General features: G+C 46.9%; 1 protein-coding gene across 2 annotated transcripts in view; it reads left to right on the forward strand.

Moving 5' to 3' along the window:
- The window catches only part of NEMP1 (nuclear envelope integral membrane protein 1), a 205973-nt gene that overhangs the window by 26829 nt on the left and 155855 nt on the right, over positions 1 to 23289 (forward strand). For both annotated transcript variants that reach the window (XM_063952439.1, XM_063952440.1), the window contains exons 2-3: positions 1366 to 1487; positions 8444 to 8660. In XM_063952439.1, the coding sequence (XP_063808509.1) occupies positions 1366 to 1487; positions 8444 to 8660 (339 nt within the window). The remainder of the gene's footprint in view (positions 1 to 1365; positions 1488 to 8443; positions 8661 to 23289) is intronic.

Genomic DNA, 23289 nt, shown 5'->3' on the forward strand with positions numbered 1-23289 from the left:
CTGGCAACTCCATTGATTTTTCGGCTGCCATACGTGTTCCCTCCAGTGTCACTCCTGCCCAGGGTAATTCGGAAGTTCAAGCAAGAAGGAGGAATACTACTCCTAGTCACTCCAACGTGACCCAGACGGCATTGGTTCTCAGACCTGCAGGGTCTCTCGATAGAGCGTCCTCTTCTACTTTCTCAATGCCCCGAGCTCCTTGTTCAGGGCCCTTGTGTCTACCTGGACCTGGCCAGACTGGCTTTGACGGCGTGGCTCTTGAAGCATCTCTCCTGAAAGCAAAAGGGTTCTCTGAGGCGATCGTTCAAACTATGTTGAAAGCCCGTAAACCAGCTTCTGCACACTGATTTATTACGGGGTCTGGAATTCTTACTTCACCTGGTGTGCTGCTAAGAATTATGATACATATACTTTCACATATACTTTCAAAACTTCAAGACTTTTATCTTTTATACAACAGGGCCTAGACTTGGGCCTTCGTTTGGCCTCCCTCAAGGTCCATATATCTGCCTTGTCAGTGTGGTTTCAGAGAGAAATTGCGTCTCTTCCTGACGTTCACACTTTCACTCTCGTGTTCTACGGATTCAGCCTATAGGTGGGGCTATAGAGTAGGCGGTGCAGTGCATCCTGGGAACAGTCGAAGCTTTAGCCTGTTGGTGCCTTAGATCAAGATCCATTCTACACCCCAATGTTATTCCATGTGGAATCCAGTGTACCTTGCAGAAAGATTTAACAATGGTAAGTCTACCATATAAATAGAAAAAAAAATAAAAAAATATATAAATATATATATATATATATATATATATATATATATATATATATATATATATATATATATATATATATATATATATATATATATATATATATATATATAATTTTTTTTTTTTTTTTTTTTTTTTTTTTTTTTTTTTTGCTGCTTCTCCTTGACAAAGGGGTGTGCCAACCCTGAAACGTTGGATATCAGGTGTTATTTTTAATACACTAGGAATTTTGCATTAAGCCTCTGAGTGCCTCAGTCTCTTTTGGTCGTTATATATATTTATTTATTTATTTATTTATATATTTATTTTTTTTCTCTTAAGTCCAGATGCTTGGTCATAGTATATGATAATCAAAATAGATAAAAGCAATACTGGCCCGAACTGGCAATTGGCCCAGGGTTGCTTGTTTTATACATACACTACTGATGAGACATACTTTATAAGTGTTGACAGTATGGCTTGTACTATGGAATAAAATGCATTGGTCTTTTTTCCCATTAAATATTTGTTTGCTGGTCTTTACTTACTTTAGGGCTGGTATATGTTTTTACTCTAATTAATAAAATTGTATACATTGAATTTTTTTTTACTCTTCAAGTAAACGAACCACTGGTGATACCACTGATAGAGGGCAAAGCATGTGACCATAATGACTCTCAAAATTTCTGCTACAAGAAAGCTTTTGAACCAAAGTGGCACGATATTTGGACCAAAATACAGGTGAGTGCTGTCATTGTATGCAACTTGTGTAACCAAATCTAACTGCTTTAGTTGTTACCATTAATTGTTTGGCCTCGTGACCAGTCATAAATTTGCATTGATGTTGGAACCTTAGTTTGATAAAGTCTATCTTCAATTCAGCTTTGAGACAACAACTAAACATACTAACATACACATGGGGAGATGTGTGCCGAGCGAGGGGGCGCTCATTTCACCCAGCGGTGTAATGAGTGATGTGCTAGATTGAGCCTGCATGCAGGCCAGTCTAGCACCGGCGATAGCGACACACGGAGAGATCCGTGCTTAAATTCTAAGCAATCTAGGCAGATTGCTTAGAATTTAAGTACGGATCTCTACGTGTGTACCCCCCTTAAGAATAATAGTGCAGTCTGGGTAAATTTTACTTTCAGTATGCATGTATTAAAACAGAGACACAAACCATATTTGAGAGAACAAATCTGTCTCTCTGGCCCCCTTGACTTTTTTCTCTTAGGGATAAATAAGCTGTTGTGAGGCTGTCTACTGGGACGATGTTCCATTGACTGTACTTTTTGCCTTCAATTTTGGGCAAATAAGTGACCTAGGCCAAAATGTATTAAACCTTAAAAAGTGGAGACTGATTTGGGGCCAAATGTATTAAGCCTTAACAAACTATAAAGTGGAGACGGATAAAGAGTGATAACTGACCAGCCAACCAGCTCCTAACTGTAATTTCTCTAACGTCCTAAGTGGATGCTGGGGACTCCGTCAGGACCATGGGGAATAGCGGCTCCGCAGGAGACAGGGCACAAAAATAAAGCTTTAGGATTAGGTGGTGTGTACTGGCTCCTCCCCCTATGACCCTCCTCCAAGCCTCAGTTAGGTTTTTGTGCCCGTCCGAGCAGGGTGCAATCTAGGTGGCTCTCCTAAAGAGCTGCTTAGAAAAAGTTTTTAAGGTTTTTTATTTTCAGTGAGTCCTGCTGGCAACAGGCTCACTGCATCGAGGGACTTAGGGGAGAGAATTTCAACTCACCTGCGTGCAGGATGGATTGGATTCTTAGGCTACTGGACACCATTAGCTCCAGAGGGAGTCGGAACACAGGTCTCACCCTGGGGTTCGTCCCGGAGCCGCGCCGCCGACCCCCCTTACAGATGCTGAAGATTGAAGGTCCGGAAACAGGCGGCAGAAGGCTCTTCAGTCTTCATGAAGGTAGCGCACAGCACTGCAGCTGTGCGCCATTGTTGTCACACACTTCACACCAAGTGGTCACGGAGGGTGCAGGGCGCTGCTGGGGGCGCCCTGGGCAGCAATATTTAATACCTTTATGGCAAAAGAATACATCACATATAGCCATTGAGGCTATATGTATGTATTTAACCCATGCCAGATATCTAAAACTCCGGGAGAAAAGCCCGCCGAAAAAGGGGGCGGGGCTTATTCTCCTCAGCACACAGCGCCATTTTCCTGCTCAGCTCCGCTGTGAGGAAGGCTCCCAGGACTCTCCCCTGCACTGCACTACAGAAACAGGGTAAAACAGAGAGGGGGGGCATTTTTTGGCGATATTTTGATATATTTAAGCTGCTATAAGGAACAACACTTATATAAGGTTGTTCCCATATATATTATAGCGCTTGGGTGTGTGCTGGCAAACTCTCCCTCTGTCTCCCCAAAGGGCTAGTGGGGTCCTGTCTTCGATAAGAGCATTCCCTGTGTGTCTGCTGTGTGTCGGTACGTGTGTGTCGACATGTATGAGGACGATGTTGGTGTGGAGGCAGAGCAATTGCCGATAATGGTGATGTCACCCCCCAGGGAGTCGACACCGGAATGGATGGCTTTGTTTATGGAATTACGTGATAATGTCAGCACATTACAAAAATCAGTTGACGACATGAGACGGCCGGCAAACCAGTTAGTACCTGCCCAGGCGTCTCAGACACCGTCAGGGGCTGTAAAGCGCCCTTTACCTCAGTCGGTCGACACAGACCCAGACACAGACACTGAATCTAGTGTCGACGGTGATGAAACAAACGTATTTTCAAGTAGGGCCACACGTTATATGATCACGGCAATGAAGGAGGCTTTGCATATCTCTGATACTGCAAGTACCACAAAAAGGGGTATTATGTGGGGGGTGAAAAAACTACCTGTAGTTTTTCCTGAATCAGAGGAATTAAATGATGTATGTGATGAAGCGTGGGTTAACCCAGATAGAAAAGTGCTAATTTCAAAAAAGTTATTAGCATTATACCCTTTCCCGCCAGAGGTTAGGGCGCGCTGGGAAACACCCCCTAGGGTGGATAAGGCGCTCACACGCTTATCAAAACAAGTGGCGTTACCGTCTCCTGATACGGCCGCCCTCAGGGATCCAGCTGATAGGAGACTGGAAACTACCCTAAAAAGTATATACACACATACTGGTGTTATACTGCGACCAGCCATCGCCTCAGCCTGGATGTGCAGTGCTGGGGTCGTCTGGTTGGATTCCCTGACTGAAAATATTGATACCCTGGATAGGGACAGTATTTTATTGACTATAGAGCAATTAAAGGATGCTTTCCTTTATATGCGAGATGCTCAGAGAGATATTTGCACTCTGGCATCGAGAGTAAATGCGATGTCCATATCTGCCAGAAGGAGTTTATGGACGCGACAGTGGTCAGGTGATGCGGATTCCAAACGACATATGGAAGTATTGCCGTATAAAGGGGAGGAATTATTTGGCATCGGTCTATCGGATCTGGTGGCCACGGCAACTGCCGGAAAATCCACCTTTTTACCTCAGACCCCCTCCCAACAGAAAAAGACACCGTCTTTTCAGCCGCAGTCCTTTCGGTCCTATAAGAACAAGCGGACAAAAGGACAGTCATATCTGCCTCGGGGCAGAGGAAGGGGTAAGAGAGGGCAGCAAGCGGCCCCTGCCCAGGAACAGAAGCCCTCCCAGGGTTCTGCAAAGCCCTCAGCATGACGCTGGGGCCTTACAAGCGGACTCAGGAGCGGTGGGGGGTCGACTCAAGAATTTCAGCGCACAGTGGGCTTGCTCACAGGTGGACCCCTGGATTCTGCAGGTAGTATCTCAGGGTTACAGGTTGGAATTCGAGAAGTCTCCCCCTCGCCGGTTCCTAAAGTCTGCTTTGCCAACGTCTCCCTCAGACAGGGCGACGGTATTGGAAGCCATTCACAAGCTGTTTTCTCAGCAGGTGATAGTCAAGGTACCCCTCCTACAACAGGGAAAGGGGTATTACTCCACGCTATTTGTGGTACCGAAGCCGGACGGCTCGGTAAGACCTATTCTAAATCTGAAATCTTTGAACCTGTACATACAAAAATTCAAGTTCAAGATGGAGTCACTCAGAGCAGTGATAGCGAATCTGGAAGAAGGGGACTTTATGGTGTCCCTGGACATAAAGGATGCTTACCTGCATGTCCCAATTTGCCCTTCACATCAAGGGTACCTCAGGTTCGTGGTGCAAAACTGTCATTATCAGTTTCAGACGCTGCCGTTTGGATTGTCCACGGCACCTCGGGTCTTTACCAAGGTAATGGCCGAAATGATGATTCTTCTGCGAAGAAGAGGCGTATTAATTATCCCTTACTTGGACGATCTCCTGATAAGGGCAAGGTCCAGAGAACAGCTGGAGGACGGAGTAGCACTAACCCAACTAGTGCTGCAACAACACGGGTGGATTCTGAATTTTCCAAAATCTCAGTTGACCCCGACGACACGTCTGCTGTTCCTGGGAATGATTCTGGACACGGTTCAGAAAAAGGTGTTTCTTCCGGAGGAGAAAGCCAGGGAGTTATCCGAACTTGTCAGGAACCTCCTAAAACCAGGGAAAGTGTCTGTGCATCAATGCACAAGAGTCCTGGGAAAGATGGTGGCTTCTTACGAAGCGATTCCATTCGGCAGATTCCACGCACGAACTTTTTAGTGGGATCTGCTGGACAAATGGTCCGGATCACATCTGCAGATGCATCAGCGGATAACCTTATCGCCACGGACAAGGGTGTCTCTTCTGTGGTGGTTGCAGAGTGCTCATCTGTTAGAGGGCCGCAGATTCGGCATACAGGACTGGGTCCTGGTGACCACGGATGCCAGTCTGAGAGGCTGGGGAGCGGTCACACAGGGAAGAAACTTCCAGGGAGTATGGTCAAGCCTGGAGATGTCTCTTCACATAAATATACTGGAGCTAAGAGCGATTTACAATGCTCTAAGTCTGGCAAAACCCCTGCTTCAGGGTCAGCCGGTGTTGATCCAGTCGGACAACATCACGGCAGTCGCCCACGTAAACAGACAGGGCGGCACAAGAAGCAGGACAGCAATGGCAGAAGCTGCAAGGATTCTTCGCTGGGCGGAAGATCATGTGATAGCACTGTCAGCAGTATTCATTCCGGGAGTGGACAACTGGGAAGCAGACTTCCTCAGCAGACACGATCTACACCCGGGAGAGTGGGGACTTCATCCAGAAGTCTTCCACATGATTGTGAACCGTTGGGAAAAACCAATGGTGGATATGATGGCGTCCCGCCTCAACAAAAAACTGGACAGGTATTGCGCCAGGTCAAGAGACCCTCAGGCAATAGCTGTGGACGCTCTGGTAACACCGTGGGTGTTCCAGTCAGTGTATGTGTTCCCTCCTCTGCCTCTCATACCAAAAGTACTGAGAATTATACGGCAAAAGGGAGTAAGAACGATACTAGTGGCTCCGGATTGGCCAAGAAGAACTTGGTACCCGGAACTTCAAGAGATGCTCACGGAGGATCCGTGGCCTCTACCTCTAAGACGGGACCTGCTTCAGCAGGGACCGTGTCTATTCCAAGACTTACCGCGGCTGCGTTTGACGGCATGGCGGTTGAACGCCGAATTCTAAGGGAAAAAGGCATTCCGGAAGAGGTCATTCCTACACTGGTAAAAGCCAGGAAGGAGGTGACTTCACAACATTATCACCGCATTTGGAGAAAATATGTTGCGTGGTGTGAGGCCAGGAAGGCCCCCACGGAGGAATTTCAACTGGGTCGATTCCTACATTTCCTGCAAACAGGATTGTCTATGGGCCTCAAATTGGGGTCCATTAAGGTTCAAATTTCGGCCCTGTCGATTTTCTTCCAGAAAGAATTGGCTTCAGTTCCTGAAGTCCAGACTTTTGTAAAAGGAGTACTACATATACAGCCCCCGGTTGTGCCCCCAGTGGCACCGTGGGATCTTAATGTAGTCTTGGATTTTCTCAAATCCCATTGGTTTGAGCCGCTCAAATCGGTGGAGTTGAAGTATCTTACATGGAAAGTAACCATGCTACTGGCCCTGGCTTCAGCCAGGAGAGTATCAGAATTGGCGGCTTTATCATATAAGAGCCCATATCTGATTTTCCATACGGACAGGGCAGAACTGTGGACGCGTCCTCATTTTCTGCCTAAGGTGGTGTCAGCGTTTCACCTGAACCAGCCTATTGTGGTGCCTGCGGCTACTAACGATTTGGAGGATTCCAAGTTGTTGGACGTGGTCCGGGCATTGAAAATATATATTTCAAGAACGGCGGGAGTCAGAAAGTCTGACTCACTGTTTATATTGTATGCACCCAACAAGATGGGTGCTCCTGCTTCTAAGCAGACGATTGCTCGTTGGATTTGTAGCACAATTCAACTTGCACATTCTGTGGCAGGCTTGCCACAACCTAAATCTGTCAAGGCCCATTCCACAAGGAAAGTGGGCTCATCCTGGGCGGCTGCCCGGGGGGTCTCGGCATTACAACTCTGCCGAGCTGCTACTTGGTCAGGGGCAAACACGTTTGCAAAATTCTACAAATTTGATACCCTGGCTGAGGAGGACCTTGAGTTCTCTCATTCGGTGCTGCAGAGTCATCCGCACTCTCCCGCCCGTTTGGGAGCTTTGGTATAATCCCCATGGTCCTGACGGAGTCCCCAGCATCCACTTAGGACGTTAGAGAAAATAAGAATTTACTTACCGATAATTCTATTTCTCGTAGTCCGTAGTGGATGCTGGGCGCCCATCCCAAGTGCGGATTGTCTGCAATACTTGTACATAGTTATTGTTACAAACAAATTCGGGTTGTTATTGTTGTGAGCCGTCTGTTCAGAGGCTCCTACGTTTGTCATACTGTTAACTGGGTTCAGATCACAAGTTATACGGTGTGATTGGTGTGGCTGGTATGAGTCTTACCCGGGATTCAATATCCTTCCTTATTGTGTACGCTCGTCCGGGCACAGTATCCTAACTGAGGCTTGGAGGAGGGTCATAGGGGGAGGAGCCAGTACACACCACCTAATCCTAAAGCTTTATTTTTGTGCCCTGTCTCCTGCGGAGCCGCTATTCCCCATGGTCCTGACGGAGTCCCCAGCATCCACTACGGACTACGAGAAATAGAATTATCGGTAAGTAAATTCTTATTTTTTCAAACACAGCCTGTGACATGGTAGTTAGGAAGCTGATTGGCTGGTACTTTATCACTCTTTATCCGTCTTCACTTTTGTTAACGCTTAATACATTTGGGCCAAAGAGTGATAAATGACCAGCCAATCTGCTTCCTAACTGCCAGAAATTACAGGAGCTGGTTGGCTGGTACTTTATCACTCTTGATCAGTCTCCACTTCATCACTTTTTAAGGTTTAATACATATGGGGGATTATTCATGCTATAAATGAAGTGTGATTCCCGATATGTAATGGGGCAGTGTGATCATGTGAGGTTGTCTACACTGCACAGGTCCAGGAAGACGAGGCCTGAGGTAATATTCTATTAGATCGTTAATATAATTGTGTTTAGTTGTGTGGCTTAAAAAAAACAAACCTGAATAATTGTCTGGCGCCACCGTGTGATACATTTCTCTGGCATGCTGTATGTTGCAGATATTATTTGAAGATTGAATTACTCTTTATGATGCAGTTATATTGTGTTAATAGTTATTGTGCTATTAGTTAACCATTAAAAGTTCAAACATTGTTTTTTCTCCCCTTGCTATAGATTCGAGTAAAAAGCACCAAAATGATCAGAGTCACACAAGTGGACAGTGAGGAGAAGCTAAAGGAAATGGAGCACTTCAGCTTCACCGACTTATTCTCTTTCTTGAAGGAAAAATTGAATGATACCTACATAAATGTTGATCTCCAGATAAACAAAACCTGTCTTAAAGTGCATGTAAATGAAGAAAATACCAAGTATACGGTGCTAGTTTCTAGAGGTGAGTCATGTTTTAAGTCAGATATTACAAATGTGTGGGGTGTTTTTTTGTGTTTTTTTTTTCCCTTCTACATCTGCAACGCATTGTCGCAATTTCAAGATCCCCGACGCCCGGGTCGGGGAATCGGTAATATGCAACAAGTTAAAAAAATCTCCATTCCCCAAAATCAGCGATTTTTAACAAAGAATTTCCCCAACAGCTCATCGATCATTTGGTCTGGTTGCATCAGAGAAACAGCATGCAGTTGTATGGGGGCATTTTGCTGCATAGAATGGTAGTATGCATATCTGGGATTTAAAAAAAAAAAAAAAAAAATAAGTTTTATAAATGGAGATATTAAGGGGTATATTCAATTGAAGTCGAAAGCTGCCATCTATCAAAGACGTCAGTTTTCGACTTTTTTTAGGTCGGAAGTTGTTCTGACCTATTCAATCGAACCACAATTTCGTCGAAAAGAACGTGGATCGGCGGAATAGCTGCCGATCCACATGCTTGTGTCAAACTGTTTTGGCCCCCTTTTCGACCATCTCAATTCGACTTAAAAAAAAGTCGAAGCGAGATGGGGGAGAGCCGCACTGGGGACAGGGAGAGCAGCACCGGAGGATGTCACAGCAGCGTCCACCCGGCTCCAGCAAGCGAGACCACCCGGCTCCAGCAAGCAGGGACGGGGAGAGGCAGAGTGACGAGACGGGGGAGAGCCGCGGGCAGACGGGGGAGAGCAGCAGTGGCTATATAGCTGCCACTGTAGCGCTGCTCTGCCCACGGCTCCCCCCCCCATCTTCCCTTCAGCATCTCAATTCGACTTTTTTAAAAGTCGAAATGAGATGTAGTTGAATAGCCCAGGTCGGATCCATTCCGACAAATGAATGTCGGATTGGATCCGACTTAAATTGAAAATACCTCTTAAACTTGTTGAATATTCCTGATTCCCCAACAAGGAGTCAGGGGATTTGGAAATTGCAACAATGCATCGCATATGTATGGGGCCATCACACTCGATCTTCAAACCCATGTCTAATTCTCATTCTTCTTTAGGTGATTGCCAGGATTACGAACATCACTGTGCTTACCCAAGCTGACAGTTTTATATTTCAGGGGTGTTCGGTTCCAGCTATACGTAAAAATTAAGAAGCATTATATCAAATTGCACATACAGACACACAGATTCTTTTGTACTAAAACCAAGTCAGAATGTACCAAAAAGGAACTAAATCAAATAACTGGCTTTCAGTGATAAATTCATACACCCACAAACGCTGGAGGTTGCGTTAAATTAGTACAGCTGTGCACTTCACTAATTATATTATGGTAAGCCAACATCACCGTTTTCCTGCCTCTATAGCAGAGTTGGGGAACCTTCGGCCCTCCAGCTGTTGATCTACACATACCAGCATGCCTTGCTACAGTTTTGCTATTTGGCCATGCAAAAAGTGTTGCAGGGCATGCTGGGATGTGTAGTTCAACAACAGCTGGAGGGCCAAAGGTTCCCCATCCCTGCTCTATGGGATGCAAGGACAAATCGTAAAAGTGTGTGTGTGTATATATGTATATGTGTGTGTGTATATATATATATATTTCTCTAACGTCCTAAGTGGATGCTGGGGACTCCGTCAGGACCATGGGGAATAGCGGCTCCGCAGGAGACAGGGCACAAAAATAAAGCTTTAGGATCAGGTGGTGTGCACTGGCTATGACCCTCCTCCAAGCCTCAGTTAGGTTTTTGTGCCCGTCCGAGCAGGGTGCAATCTAGGTGGCTCTCCTAAAGAGCTGCTTAGAAAAAGTTTTTTAGGTTTTTTATTTTCAGTGAGTCCTGCTGGCAACAGGCTCACTGCATCGAGGGACTTAGGGGAGAGAATTTCAACTCACCTGCGTGCAGGATGGATTGGATTCTTAGGCTACTGGACACCATTAGCTCCAGAGGGAGTCGGAACACAGGTCTCACCCTGGGGTTCGTCCCGGAGCCGCGCCGCCGACCCCCCTTGCAGATGCCGAAGTTGAAGAGGTCCAGAAACAGGCGGCAGAAGACTTTCAGTCTTCATAAGGTAGCGCACAGCACTGCAGCTGTGCGCCATTGTTGTCAGCACACTTCATACCAGCGGTCACTGAGGGTGCAGGGCGCTGGGGAGGGCGCTCTGGGCAGCAATGTATTATACCTTTTATGGCTAAAATACATCACATATAGCCCTTGAGGCTATATGGATGTATTTAACCCCTGCCAGATCTCACAAACTCCGGGAGAAGAGCCCGCCGTTTTAGGGGGCGGGGCCTATTCTCCTCAGCACACGGCGCCATTTTCCTGCTCAGCTCTGCTGTGAGGAAGGCTCCCAGGCTCTCCCCTGCACTGCACTACAGAAACAGGGTTAAAACAGAGAGGGGGGGGCACTTATTTGGCGATATGATTACATATGTGAAAATGCTATAAGGGAAAACACTTGTATAAGGGGTTGTCCCTGTATAATTATAGCGTTTTTGGTGTGTGCTGGCAAACTCTCCCTCTGTCTCCCCAAAGGGCTAGTGGGGTCCTGTCCTCTATCAGAGCATTCCCTGTGTGTGTGCTGTGGGTCGGTACGTGTGTGTCGACATGTAGGAGGACGATGTTGGTGAGGAGGCGGAGCAAATTGCCTGTATGGGTGATGTCACTCTCTAGGGAGTCGACACCGGAATGGATGGCTTATTTAGGAATTACGTGATAATGTCAACACGATGCAAGGTCGGTTGACGACATGAGACGGCCGGCAAACAAATTAGTACCTGTCCAGGCGTCTCAGACACCGTCAGGGGCTTGTAAAAACGCCCATTTACCTCAGTTGGTCGACACAGACACGGACACTGACTTCAGTGTCGACGGTGAAGAAACAAACGTATTTTCCTTTAGGGCCACACGTTACATGTTAAGGGCAATGAAGGAGGTGTTACATATTTCTGATACTACAAGTACCACAAATAAGGGTATTATGTAGGGTGGGAATAATCTACTTGTAGTTTTTCCTGAATCAGATAAATTAAAGTGTGTGATGATACGTGGGTTTCCTCCGATAGAAAATTATTGGAGGTATACCTTTTCCCGCCAGAAGTGAGGGCGAGTTGGGAAACACACCTTAGGGTGGATAAGGCGCTCACACGCTTATAAAAACAAGTGGCGTTACCGTCTCCAGAGAGCCAGCTGATAGGAAGCTGAAAAATATCCTAAGAAGTATATACACACATACTGGTGTTATACTACGACCAGCAATCGCCTCAGCCTGGATGGGCAGCGCTGGGGGGGCTTGGTCGGATTTCCTGACTGAAAATATTGATACCCTTGACAGGAACAATATTTTATTGACTATAGAGCATTTTAAGGATGCATTTCTATATATGCGAGATGCGCAGAGGGATATTTGCATTCTGGCATCAAGAGTAGATGTGATGTCCATATCTGCCAGACGATGTTTATAGACACGACAGTGGTCAGGTGATGCAGATTCCAGACGGCACATGGAAGTATTGCCGTATAAAGGGGCGGTCCATCGGACCTGGTGGCCATGGCAACAGCTGGAAAATCCACTTTTGTTACCCCAAGTCACATCTCAGCAGAAAAGGACACAGTCTTTTCAGTCTCAGTCCTTTCGTACCCATAAAGGCAGGCGGGCAAAAGGCCAGTCATATCTGCCCAGGGTTAGAGGAAAGGGAAGAAGACTGCAGCAGGCAGCCCATTCCCAGGAACAGAAGTCCTCCACAGCTTCTGCCAAGTCCGCAGCATGACGCTGGGGCCATACAAGCGGACTCAGGTGCGGTGGGGGGTCATCTCAAGAGTTTCAGCACGCAGTGGGCTCACTCGCAAGTGGACTCCTGGATCCTACACGTAGTATCCCAGGTGTACATTGGAAATTCGAGACGTCTTCCCCTCACAAGTTCCTGAAGTCTGCTTTACCAACGTCTCCCTCCGACAGGGAGGCAGTATTGGAAAAAAATTCACAGGCTGTATTCCCAGCACGTGATAATCAAAGTACCCCTCCTACAACAAGGGAAGTGGTATTATTCCACACTATTTTGTGGTACTGAAGCCAAACGGCTCGGTGAGATCTAAAAGATTTGAACAATTACATACAAGGGTTCAAATCAAGATGGAGTCACTCAGAGCAGTGATAGCGAACCAGGACGATATGGTGTCACTGGATATCAGGGACGCTTACCTACAAGTCCAAATTTTGCCCTTCTCACCAAGGGTATCTCAGGTTCGTGGTACAGAACTGTCACTATCAGTTCAGACGCTGCCGTTTGGATTGTCCACGGCACCCCGGGTCTTTACCAAGGTAATGGCCGAAATGATGATTCTTCCTAAAAGAAATATGGACGCTTTCCTGATAAGGGCAAGGTCCAGAGAACAGTTGGCGGTCGGAGTAGCACTATCTCAAGTAGTTCTACGACAGCACGAGTGGATTCTAAATATTCCAAAATCGCAGCTTTTTCCGACGACACGTCTAATGTTCCTAGGGATGATTCTGGACACAGTCCAGAAAAGGATGTTTTCTCCCGGAGAAGAAAGCCAGGGAGTTATCCGAGCTAGTCAGGAACCTCCTAAAACCAGGAAAAGTATCAGTGCATCATTGCACAAAGGGTCCTGTGAAAAATGGTGGTTTCTTACAAAACGATCCCATTCGGTAGATTTCACGCAAGAACCTTTCAGTGGGATCTGCTGGGAAAATGGTCCGGATCGCATCTTCAGATGCATCAGCGGATAACCCTGTCTCCAAGGACAAGGGTGTTTCTTCTGCGGTGGCTGCAGAGTGCTCATCTATGAAAGGGCCGCAGATTCGGCATTCAGGACTGGGTCCTGGTGACCACGGATGCCAGCCTGAGTGGCTGGGGAGCAGTCACACAAGGAAAAAATTTCCAGGGAGTGTGATCAAGTCTGGAGACTTCTCTCCACATAAATATACTGGAGCTAAGGGCAATTTACAAGGCTCTAAGCTTAGCAAGACCTCTGCTTCAAGGTCAGCCGGTATTGATCCAGTGGGACAACATCACGGCAGTCGCCCACGAAAAAGGGCGGCACAAGAAGCAGGAGGAAAATGGCAGAAACTGCAAGGATTCTTCGCTGGGCGATAAATCATGTGATAACACTCTCAGCAGTGTTAATTCCGGGAGTGGAAAACTGGGAAGCAGACTTCCTCAGCATAACCTCCACCCGGGAGAGTGGGGACTTCAGCGGGAAGTCTTCCACATGATTGTAAACCGTTGGGAAAAACCAAAGGTGGACATGATGGCGTCCCGCCTGAACAAGATATTGCGCCAGGTCAAGGGACCCTCAGGCAATAGCGGTGGACGCTCTGGTAACACTGTGGGTGTACCAGTCATGGTATGTGTTCCCTCCTATGCATCTCATACCAAAAGTACTGAGAATCATAAGAAGGAGATGAGTAAGAACGATACTCGTGGTTCCGGATGGGTCAAGAAGGACTTGGTACCCGGAATTTCAAGAGATTCTCACGGAAGAACCGTGGCCTCTACCTTTAAGAAAGGACCTGCTCCAGCAGGGGCCTTGTCTGTTCCAAGACTTACCACGGCTGCGTTTGACGGCTTGGCAGTTGAACGCCGGATCCTGAAAGGGCATTCCAGATGAAGTCATCCCTACCCTGGTCGAAGCCAGGAAGGATGTAACCGCAAAACATTTTCACCGCAATTGGCGAAAATATGTTGCGTGGTGTGAGGCCAAGAAGGTCCCTACAGAGGAATTCCAACTGGGTCGTTTCCTACATTTCCTGAAAACAGGACTGTCTATGGGCCTAAAATTAGGGTCCATTAAGGTTCAAATTTCGACCCTGTCGAATTTCTTCCAGAAGAACTGGCTTCAGTGCCTGAAGTTCAGACGTTTGTAAAAGGGGTACTGCATATACAGCCTCCTTTTGTGCCCCCAGTGGCACCTTGGGATCTCAATGTTGTTTGAGTTTCCTAAAGTCACATTGGTTTGATCCACTCACCACTGTGGACTTAGAATCTTCACCTTCCATGTGAAATATTTTATTAGCCCTGGCTTCAGCCAGGCGTGTGTCAGAATGGGCGGCTTTATCATATAAAAGCCCTTACTTAATTTTTCATTCTGACAGGGCAGAATTGAGGACTCGTCCTCAATTTCTCCTTAAGGTGTTTTCTGTTTTTCACATGAACAAACCTATTGTGGTACCTGCGGCTACTAGGGACTTGGAGGACTCCAAGTTACTTGACGTTGTCAGGGCCCTGAAAATATGTTTCCAGGACGACTGGAGTCAGAAAATCTGACACGCTGTTTAGCCTGTATGCACCCAACAAGATGGGTGCTCCTGCTTCTAAACAGCGATTGCTCGCTGGATTTGTAGTACAATTCAGCTTGCACATTCTGTGGCAGGCCTGCCACAGACAAAATCAGAAAAAGCCCATTCCACAAGGAAGTGGGCTCATCTTGGGCGACTGCCTGAGGGGTCTCGGCTTTACAACTTTGCTGAGCATTTACTTGGTCAGGGGCAAACACGTTTGCTAAATTCTACAAATTTGATACTCTGGCTGAGGAGGACATGGAGTCTCTCATTCGGTGCTGCAGGGTCATCCGCACTCTCCCGCCCGTTTGGGAGCTTTGGTATAATCCCCATGGTCCTGACGGAGTCCCCAGCATCCACTTAGGACGTTAGAGAAAATAAGAATTTACTTACCGATAATTCTATTTCTCGTAGTCCGTAGTGGATGCTGGGCGCCCATCCCAAGTGCGGATTGTCTGCAATACTTGTACGTAGTTATTGTTACAAAAAAATCGGGTTGTTATTGTTGTGAGCCGTCTGTTCAGAGGCTCCTACGTTTTGTCATACTGTTAACTGGGTTCAGATCACATGTTCTACGGTGTGATTGGTGTGGCTGGTATGAGTCTTACCCGGGATTCAAGATCCTTCCTTATTGTGTACGCTCGTCCGGGCACAGTATCCTAACTGAGGCTTGGAGGAGGGTCATAGGGGGAGGAGCCAGTGCACACCACCTGATCCTAAAGCTTTATTTTTGTGCCCTGTCTCCTGCGGAGCCGCTATTCCCCATGGTCCTGACGGAGTCCCCAGCATCCACTACGGACTACGAGAAATAGAATTATCGGTAAGTAAATTCTTATTTATTTATATATATATATATATATATATATATATATATATATATATATATATATATATATATATATATATATATATATATATATATTAGTTCTGGATGGAACGGCACTCAGAGGCTTTTTTTGCAGCAAGCGTGTATTAAAAATTCAATAATACATCGGTTCAATGAATCAACGTTTCGGTGCCGACACGCACCGTCGTCAGGATATGATGTATAATACAAACATGTAAAGACAAACACATACAACATGTAATGCTTAACTCACCCTCCTAAGTACCTGTGTAATCACCATTCACACATCATATCCTGACGACGGTGCGTGTCAGCACCGAAACGTTGATTCATTGAACTGATGTATTATTGAATTTTTAATACACGCTTGCTGCAAAAAAAAAAAAAAAAAAGCCTGAGTGCCGTTCCATCCAGAACTCTATACCAGTGGTGAAAACCGTTTTCGGATCAGGACACCGGGGTAATTGAATTATTTATTGAGTGCCGGACCCAGCTTCACTAATATATATATATATATATATATATATATATATATATATATATATATATATATATATATATATATATATATATATATATATATATATTACATTTTTTTTTTTTTTTACTGGGGAAATGTAACTTCAAGCAATTCAGCAAATCCTACATTTATTAACAAATGCTGGAGAACATTTATTTGAAGAAACCTCTAAGGGGAATATAGGTTTTGGGTTATGTATTTTTGTGTGTGAAAGTTAGAGCGTGAAGATGCATAGTACCTGCATTACATAACTAATACAGTGAAGCCAGTAAACTCCATATAAGGGATTCATCTGATACATATCTACCATCCTGTGAGTCCTTCTGGCCTCCATCTACACATCCCTGTGTGTGTCCTCCATCTTCACCCTACCTTCAGTTCTCATCTAACCAAACTGCAGAGCAGACCCGTATTTATACCTCAGAACATAAATACCTAGCTGGCTTTTTCTCAGTGTGTTGAAATCCAGATAAAACCAGGTTACTCTGGTTATTGACAGTCTTGTAAAATACCCAAACTAGTATCCAGTCCATTGCTACAGGGGGGCCAGTATGTAAACCCGGCGGTCGGGATCCTAGCCGTCAGTATACGGACAGCGGGATCCCATCCACTGGTATGCTGGCAGTGTGGGCTCGCCACACCGCGGGCACGGTGGCTCGCTGTGTTCGCCACAAAATTGACTCTCCCTCTTTGGGTGTCGTGGTTTCTGGCGTAGGTATTTCCTCGCTAGTCGGGATTCCTGTGTTGGCATTGTGACATCCGGGATCTCGACTAGCGGTATGTATGGTGACTGCTTCCCCTACAGGGAAGGAACCCTAATTTAGATCAAGGCTTTATAATTCTAGCCTTCACTTCTTTATAGTGCAATGAAGGCTTGCCCGATGTCTTGAACTTATTTATCTTCCACAAGTCTAGTTGACGTAATCAAAGTTGGCATCTTGTTGTCCACAAATGGCCAAACGTTTTGAGAATGACACAAGTATTGGTTTTTAGAAAGTTTGCTACTTCAGTGTTTTTAGACCTTTTTGTCAGATGTCCCTATGGTATACTGTAGTAAAATCACTTGCATTTCATAAGTGTCAAAGGCTTTTATTGACAATTACATTAAGTTTATACATAGAGTAAATTTCTCTTACGTCCTAGATGATACTGGGGTCCATTTAGTACCATGGGGTATAGATGGGTCCACTAGGAGCCATGGGCACTTTAAGAATTTGATAGTGTTGGCTGGCTCCTCCCTTTATGCCCCTCCTACCATACTCCGTTTAGAAAATATGCCCGGAGGAGCCGGTCACGCTGAAGGAAGCTCCTGAAGAGTTTTCTGCATTTATTTCTCTAACGTCCTAAGTGGATGCTGGGGACTCCGTCAGGACCATGGGGAATAGCGGCTCCGCAGGAGACAGGGCACAAAAAGTAAGCTTTTAGGATCACATGGTGTGTACTGGCTCCTCCCCCTATGACCCTCCTCCAAGCCTCAGTTAGGTTTTTGTGCCCGTCCGAGCAGGGTGCAATCTAGGTGGCTCTCCTAAAGAGCTGCTTAGAAAAAGTTTTTTAGGTTTTTTATTTTCAGTGAGTCCTGCTGGCAACAGGCTCACTGCATCGAGGGACTTAGGGGAGAGAATTTCAACTCACCTGCGTGCAGGATGGATTGGATTCTTAGGCTACTGGACACCATTAGCTCCAGAGGGAGTCGGAACACAGGTCTCACCCTGGGGTTCGTCCCGGAGCCGCGCCGCCGACCCCCCTTACAGATGCTGAAGATTGAAGGTCCGGAAACAGGCGGCAGAAGGCTCTTCAGTCTTCATGAAGGTAGCGCACAGCACTGCAGCTGTGCGCCATTGTTGTCACACACTTCACACCAGACGGTCACGGAGGGTGCAGGGCGCTGCTGGGGGCGCCCTGGGTAGCAATATATAATACCTTTTATGGCAAAAGAATACATCACATATAGCCATTAAGGCTATATGTATGTATTTAACCCATGCCAAATGTCTAAAACTCCGGGAGAAAAGCCCGCCGGAATAGGGGGCGGGGCTTATTCTCCTCAGCACACAGCGCCATTTTCCTGCTCAGCTCCGCTGTGAGGAAGGCTCCCAGGACTCTCCCCTGCACTGCACTACAGAAACAGGGTAAAACAGAGAGGGGGGGCATATTTTGGCGATATTTTTATATATTTAAGCGGCTATAAGGAACAACACTTATATAGGGTTGTTCCCATATATATTATAGCGCTTGGGTGTGTGCTGGCAAACTCTCCCTCTGTCTCCCCAAAGGGCTAGTGGGGTCCTGTCTTCGATAAGAGCATTCCCTGTGTGTCTGCTGTGTGTCGGTACGTGTGTGTCGACATGTATGAGGACGATGTTGGCGTGGAGGCAGAGCAATTGCCGATAATGGTGATGTCACCCCCCAGGGAGTCGACACCGGAATGGATGGCTTTGTTTATGGAATTACGTGATAATGTCAGCACATTACAAAAATCAGTTGACGACATGAGACGGCCGGCAAACCAGTTAGTACCTGCCCAGGCGTCTCAGACACCGTCAGGGGCTGTAAAGCGCCCTTTACCTCAGTCGGTCGACACAGACCCAGACACTGAATCTAGTGTCGACGGTGATGAAACAAACGTATTTTCAAGTAGGGCCACACGTTATATGATCACGGCAATGAAGGAGGCTTTGCATATCTCTGATACTACAAGTACCACAAAAAGGGGTATTATGTGGGGGGTGAAAAAACTACCTGTAGTTTTTCCTGAATCAGAGGAATTAAATGATGTATGTGATGAAGCATGGGTTAACCCAGATAGAAAAATGCTAATTTCAAAAAAGTTATTAGCATTATACCCTTTCCCGCCAGAGGTTAGGGCGCGCTGGGAAACACCCCCTAGGGTGGATAAGGCGCTCACACGCTTATCAAAACAAGTGGCGTTACCGTCTCCTGATACGGCCGCCCTCAAGGATCCAGCTGATAGGAGGCTGGAAACTACCCTGAAAAGTATATACACTCATACTGGTGTTATACTGCGACCAGCCATCGCCTCAGCCTGGATGTGCAGTGCTGGGGTCGTCTGGTTGGATTCCCTGACTGAAAATATTGATACCCTGGATAGGGACAGTATTTTATTGACTATAGAGCAATTAAAGGATGCTTTCCTTTATATGCGAGATGCGCAGAGAGATATTTGCACTCTGGCATCGAGAGTAAATGCGATGTCCATATCTGCCAGAAGGAGTTTATGGACGCGACAGTGGTCAGGTGATGCGGATTCCAAACGACATATGGAAGTATTGCCGTATAAAGGGGAGGAATTATTTGGCGTCGGTCTATCGGATCTGGTGGCTACGGCAACTGCCGGAAAATCCACTTTTTTACCTCAGACCCCCTCCCAACAGAAAAAGACACCGTCTTTTCAGCCGCAGTCCTTTCGTTCCTATAAGAACAAGCGGACAAAAGGACAGTCATATCTGCCTCGGGGCAGAGGAAGGGGTAAGAGAGGGCAGCAAGCAGCCCCTGCCCAGGAACAGAAGCCCTCCCAGGGTTCTGCAAAGCCCTCAGCATGACGCTGGGGCCTTACAAGCGGACTCAGGAACGGTGAGGGGTCGACTCAAGAATTTCAGCGCACAGTGGGCTTGCTCACAGGTGGACCCCTGGATTCTACAGGTAGTATCTCAGGGTTACAGGTTGGAATTCGAGAAGTCTCCCCCTCGCCGGTTCCTAAAGTCTGCTTTGCCAACGTCTCCCTCAGACAGGGCGACGGTATTGGAAGCCATTCACAAGCTGTTTGCTCAGCAGGTGATAGTCAAGGTACCCCTCCTACAACAGGGAAAGGGGTATTACTCCACGCTATTTGTGGTACCGAAGCCGGACGGCTCGGTAAGACCTATTCTAAATCTCAAATCTTTGAACCTGTACATACAAAAATTCAAGTTCAAGATGGAGTCACTCAGAGCAGTGATAGCGAATCTGGAAGAAGGGGACTTTATGGTGTCCCTGGACATAAAGGACGCTTACCTGCATGTCCCAATTTGCCCTTCACATCAAGGGTACCTCAGGTTCGTGGTGCAAAACTGTCATTATCAGTTTCAGACGCTGCCGTTTGGATTGTCCACGGCACCTCGGGTCTTTACCAAGGTAATGGCCGAAATGATGATCCTTCTACGAAGAATAGGCGTATTAATTATCCCTTACTTGGACGATCTCCTGATAAGGGCAAGATCCAGAGAACAGCTGGAAGACGGAGTAGCACTAACCCAACTAGTGCTGCAACAACACGGGTGGATTCTGAATTTTCCAAAATCTCAGTTGACCCCGACGACACGTCTGCTGTTCCTGGGAATGATTCTGGACACGGTTCAGAAAAAGGTGTTTCTTCCGGAGGAGAAAGCCAGGGAGCTATCCGAACTTGTCAGGAACCTCCTAAAACCAGGGACAGTGTCTGTGCATCAATGCACAAGAGTCCTGGGAAAGATGGTGGCTTCTTACGAAGCGATTCCATTCGGCAGATTCCACGCACGAACTTTTCAGTGGGATCTGCTGGACAAATGGTCCAGATCGCATCTGCAGATGCATCAGCGGATAACCTTATCGCCACGGACAAGGGTGTCTCTTCTGTGGTGGTTGCAGAGTGCTCATCTGTTAGAGGGCCGCAGATTCGGCATACAGGACTGGGTCCTGGTGACCACGGATGCCAGTCTGAGAGGCTGGGGAGCGGTCACACAAGGAAGAAACTTCCAGGGAGTATGGTCAAGCCTGGAGATGTCTCTTCACATAAATATACTGGAGCTAAGAGCGATTTACAATGCTCTAAGTCTGGCAAAACCCCTGCTTCAGGGTCAGCCGGTGTTGATCCAGTCGGACAACATCACGGCAGTCGCCCACGTAAACAGACAGGGCGGCACAAGAAGCAGGACAGCAATGGCAGAAGCTGCAAGGATTCTTCGCTGGGCGGAAGATCATGTGATAGCACTGTCAGCAGTGTTCATTCCGGGAGTGGACAACTGGGAAGCAGACTTCCTCAGCAGACACGATCTACACCCGGGAGAGTGGGGACTTCATCCAGAAGTCTTCCACATGATTGTGAACCGTTGGGAAAAACCAATGGTGGATATGATGGCGTCCCGCCTCAACAAAAAACTGGACAGGTTTTGCGCCAGGTCAAGAGATCCTCAGGCAATAGCTGTGGACGCTCTGGTAACACCGTGGGTGTTCCAGTCAGTGTATGTGTTCCCTCCTCTGCCTCTCATACCAAAAGTACTGAGAATTATACGGCAAAAGGGAGTAAGAACGATACTAGTGGCTCCGGATTGGCCAAGAAGAACTTGGTACCCGGAACTTCAAGAGATGCTCACGGAGGATCCGTGGCCTCTACCTCTAAGACGGGACCTGCTTCAGCAGGGACCGTGTCTATTCCAAGACTTACCGCGGCTGCGTTTGACGGCATGGCGGTTGAACGCCGAATTCTAAAGGAAAAAGGCATTCCGGAAGAGGTCATTCCTACACTGGTAAAGGCCAGGAAGGAGGTGACTGCACAACATTATCACCGCATTTGGAGGAAATATGTTGCGTGGTGTGAGGCCAGGAAGGCCCCCACGGAGGAATTTCAACTGGGTCGATTCCTACATTTCCTGCAAACAGGATTGTCTATGGGCCTCAAATTGGGGTCCATTAAGGTTCAAATTTCGGCCCTGTCGATTTTCTTCCAGAAAGAATTGGCTTCAGTTCCTGAAGTCCAGACTTTTGTAAAAGGAGTACTACATATACAGCCCCCGGTTGTGCCCCCAGTGGCACCGTGGGATCTTAACGTAGTCTTGGATTTTCTAAAATCCCATTGGTTTGAGCCGCTCAAATCGGTGGAGATGAAGTATCTTACATGGAAAGTAACCATGCTACTGGCCCTGGCTTCAGCCAGGAGAGTATCAGAATTGGCGGCTTTATCATATAAGAGCCCATATCTGATTTTCCATACGGACAGGGCAGAACTGCGGACGCGTCCTCATTTTCTGCCTAAGGTGGTGTCAGCGTTTCACCTGAACCAGCCTATTGTGGTGCCTGCGGCTACTAACGAGTTGGAGGATTCCAAGTTGTTGGACGTGGTCCGGGCATTGAAAATATATATTTCAAGAACGGCTGGAGTCAGAAAGTCTGACTCACTGCTTATATTGTATGCACCCAACAAGATGGGTGCTCCTGCTTCTAAGCAGACGATTGCTCGTTGGATTTGTAGCACAATTCAACTTGCACATTCTGTGGCAGGCTTGCCACAACCTAAATCTGTCACCATTCCACAAGGAAAGTGGGCTCATCCTGGGCGGCTGCCCGGGGAGTCTCGGCATTACAACTCTGCCGAGCTGCTACTTGGTCAGGGGCAAACACGTTTGCAAAATTCTACAAATTTGATACCCTGGCTGAGGAGGACCTTGAGTTCTCTCATTCGGTGCTGCAGAGTCATCCGCACTCTCCCGCCCGTTTGGGAGCTTTGGTATAATCCCCATGGTCCTGACGGAGTCCCCAGCATCCACTTAGGACGTTAGAGAAAATAAGAATTTACTTACCGATAATTCTATTTCTCGTAGTCCGTAGTGGATGCTGGGCGCCCATCCCAAGTGCGGATTGTCTGCAATACTTGTACATAGTTATTGTTACAAAAAAATTGGGTTGTTATTTGTTGTGAGCCGTCTGTTCAGAGGCTCCTACGTTTGTCATACTGTTAACTGGGTTCAGATCACAAGTTATACGGTGTGATTGGTGTGGCTGGTATGAGTCTTACCCGGGGTTCAATATCCTTCCTTATTGTGTACGCTCGTCCGGGCACAGTACCTAACTGAGGCTTGGAGGAGGGTCATAGGGGGAGGAGCCAGTACACACCATGTGATCCTAAAAGCTTACTTTTTGTGCCCTGTCTCCTGCGGAGCCGCTATTCCCCATGGTCCTGACGGAGTCCCCAGCATCCACTACGGACTACGAGAAATAGAATTATCGGTAAGTAAA

The sequence above is a fragment of the Pseudophryne corroboree genome, chromosome 2, assembly GCF_028390025.1.
Source record: "Pseudophryne corroboree isolate aPseCor3 chromosome 2, aPseCor3.hap2, whole genome shotgun sequence".
Taxonomy (NCBI): Eukaryota; Metazoa; Chordata; class Amphibia; order Anura; family Myobatrachidae; genus Pseudophryne; species Pseudophryne corroboree.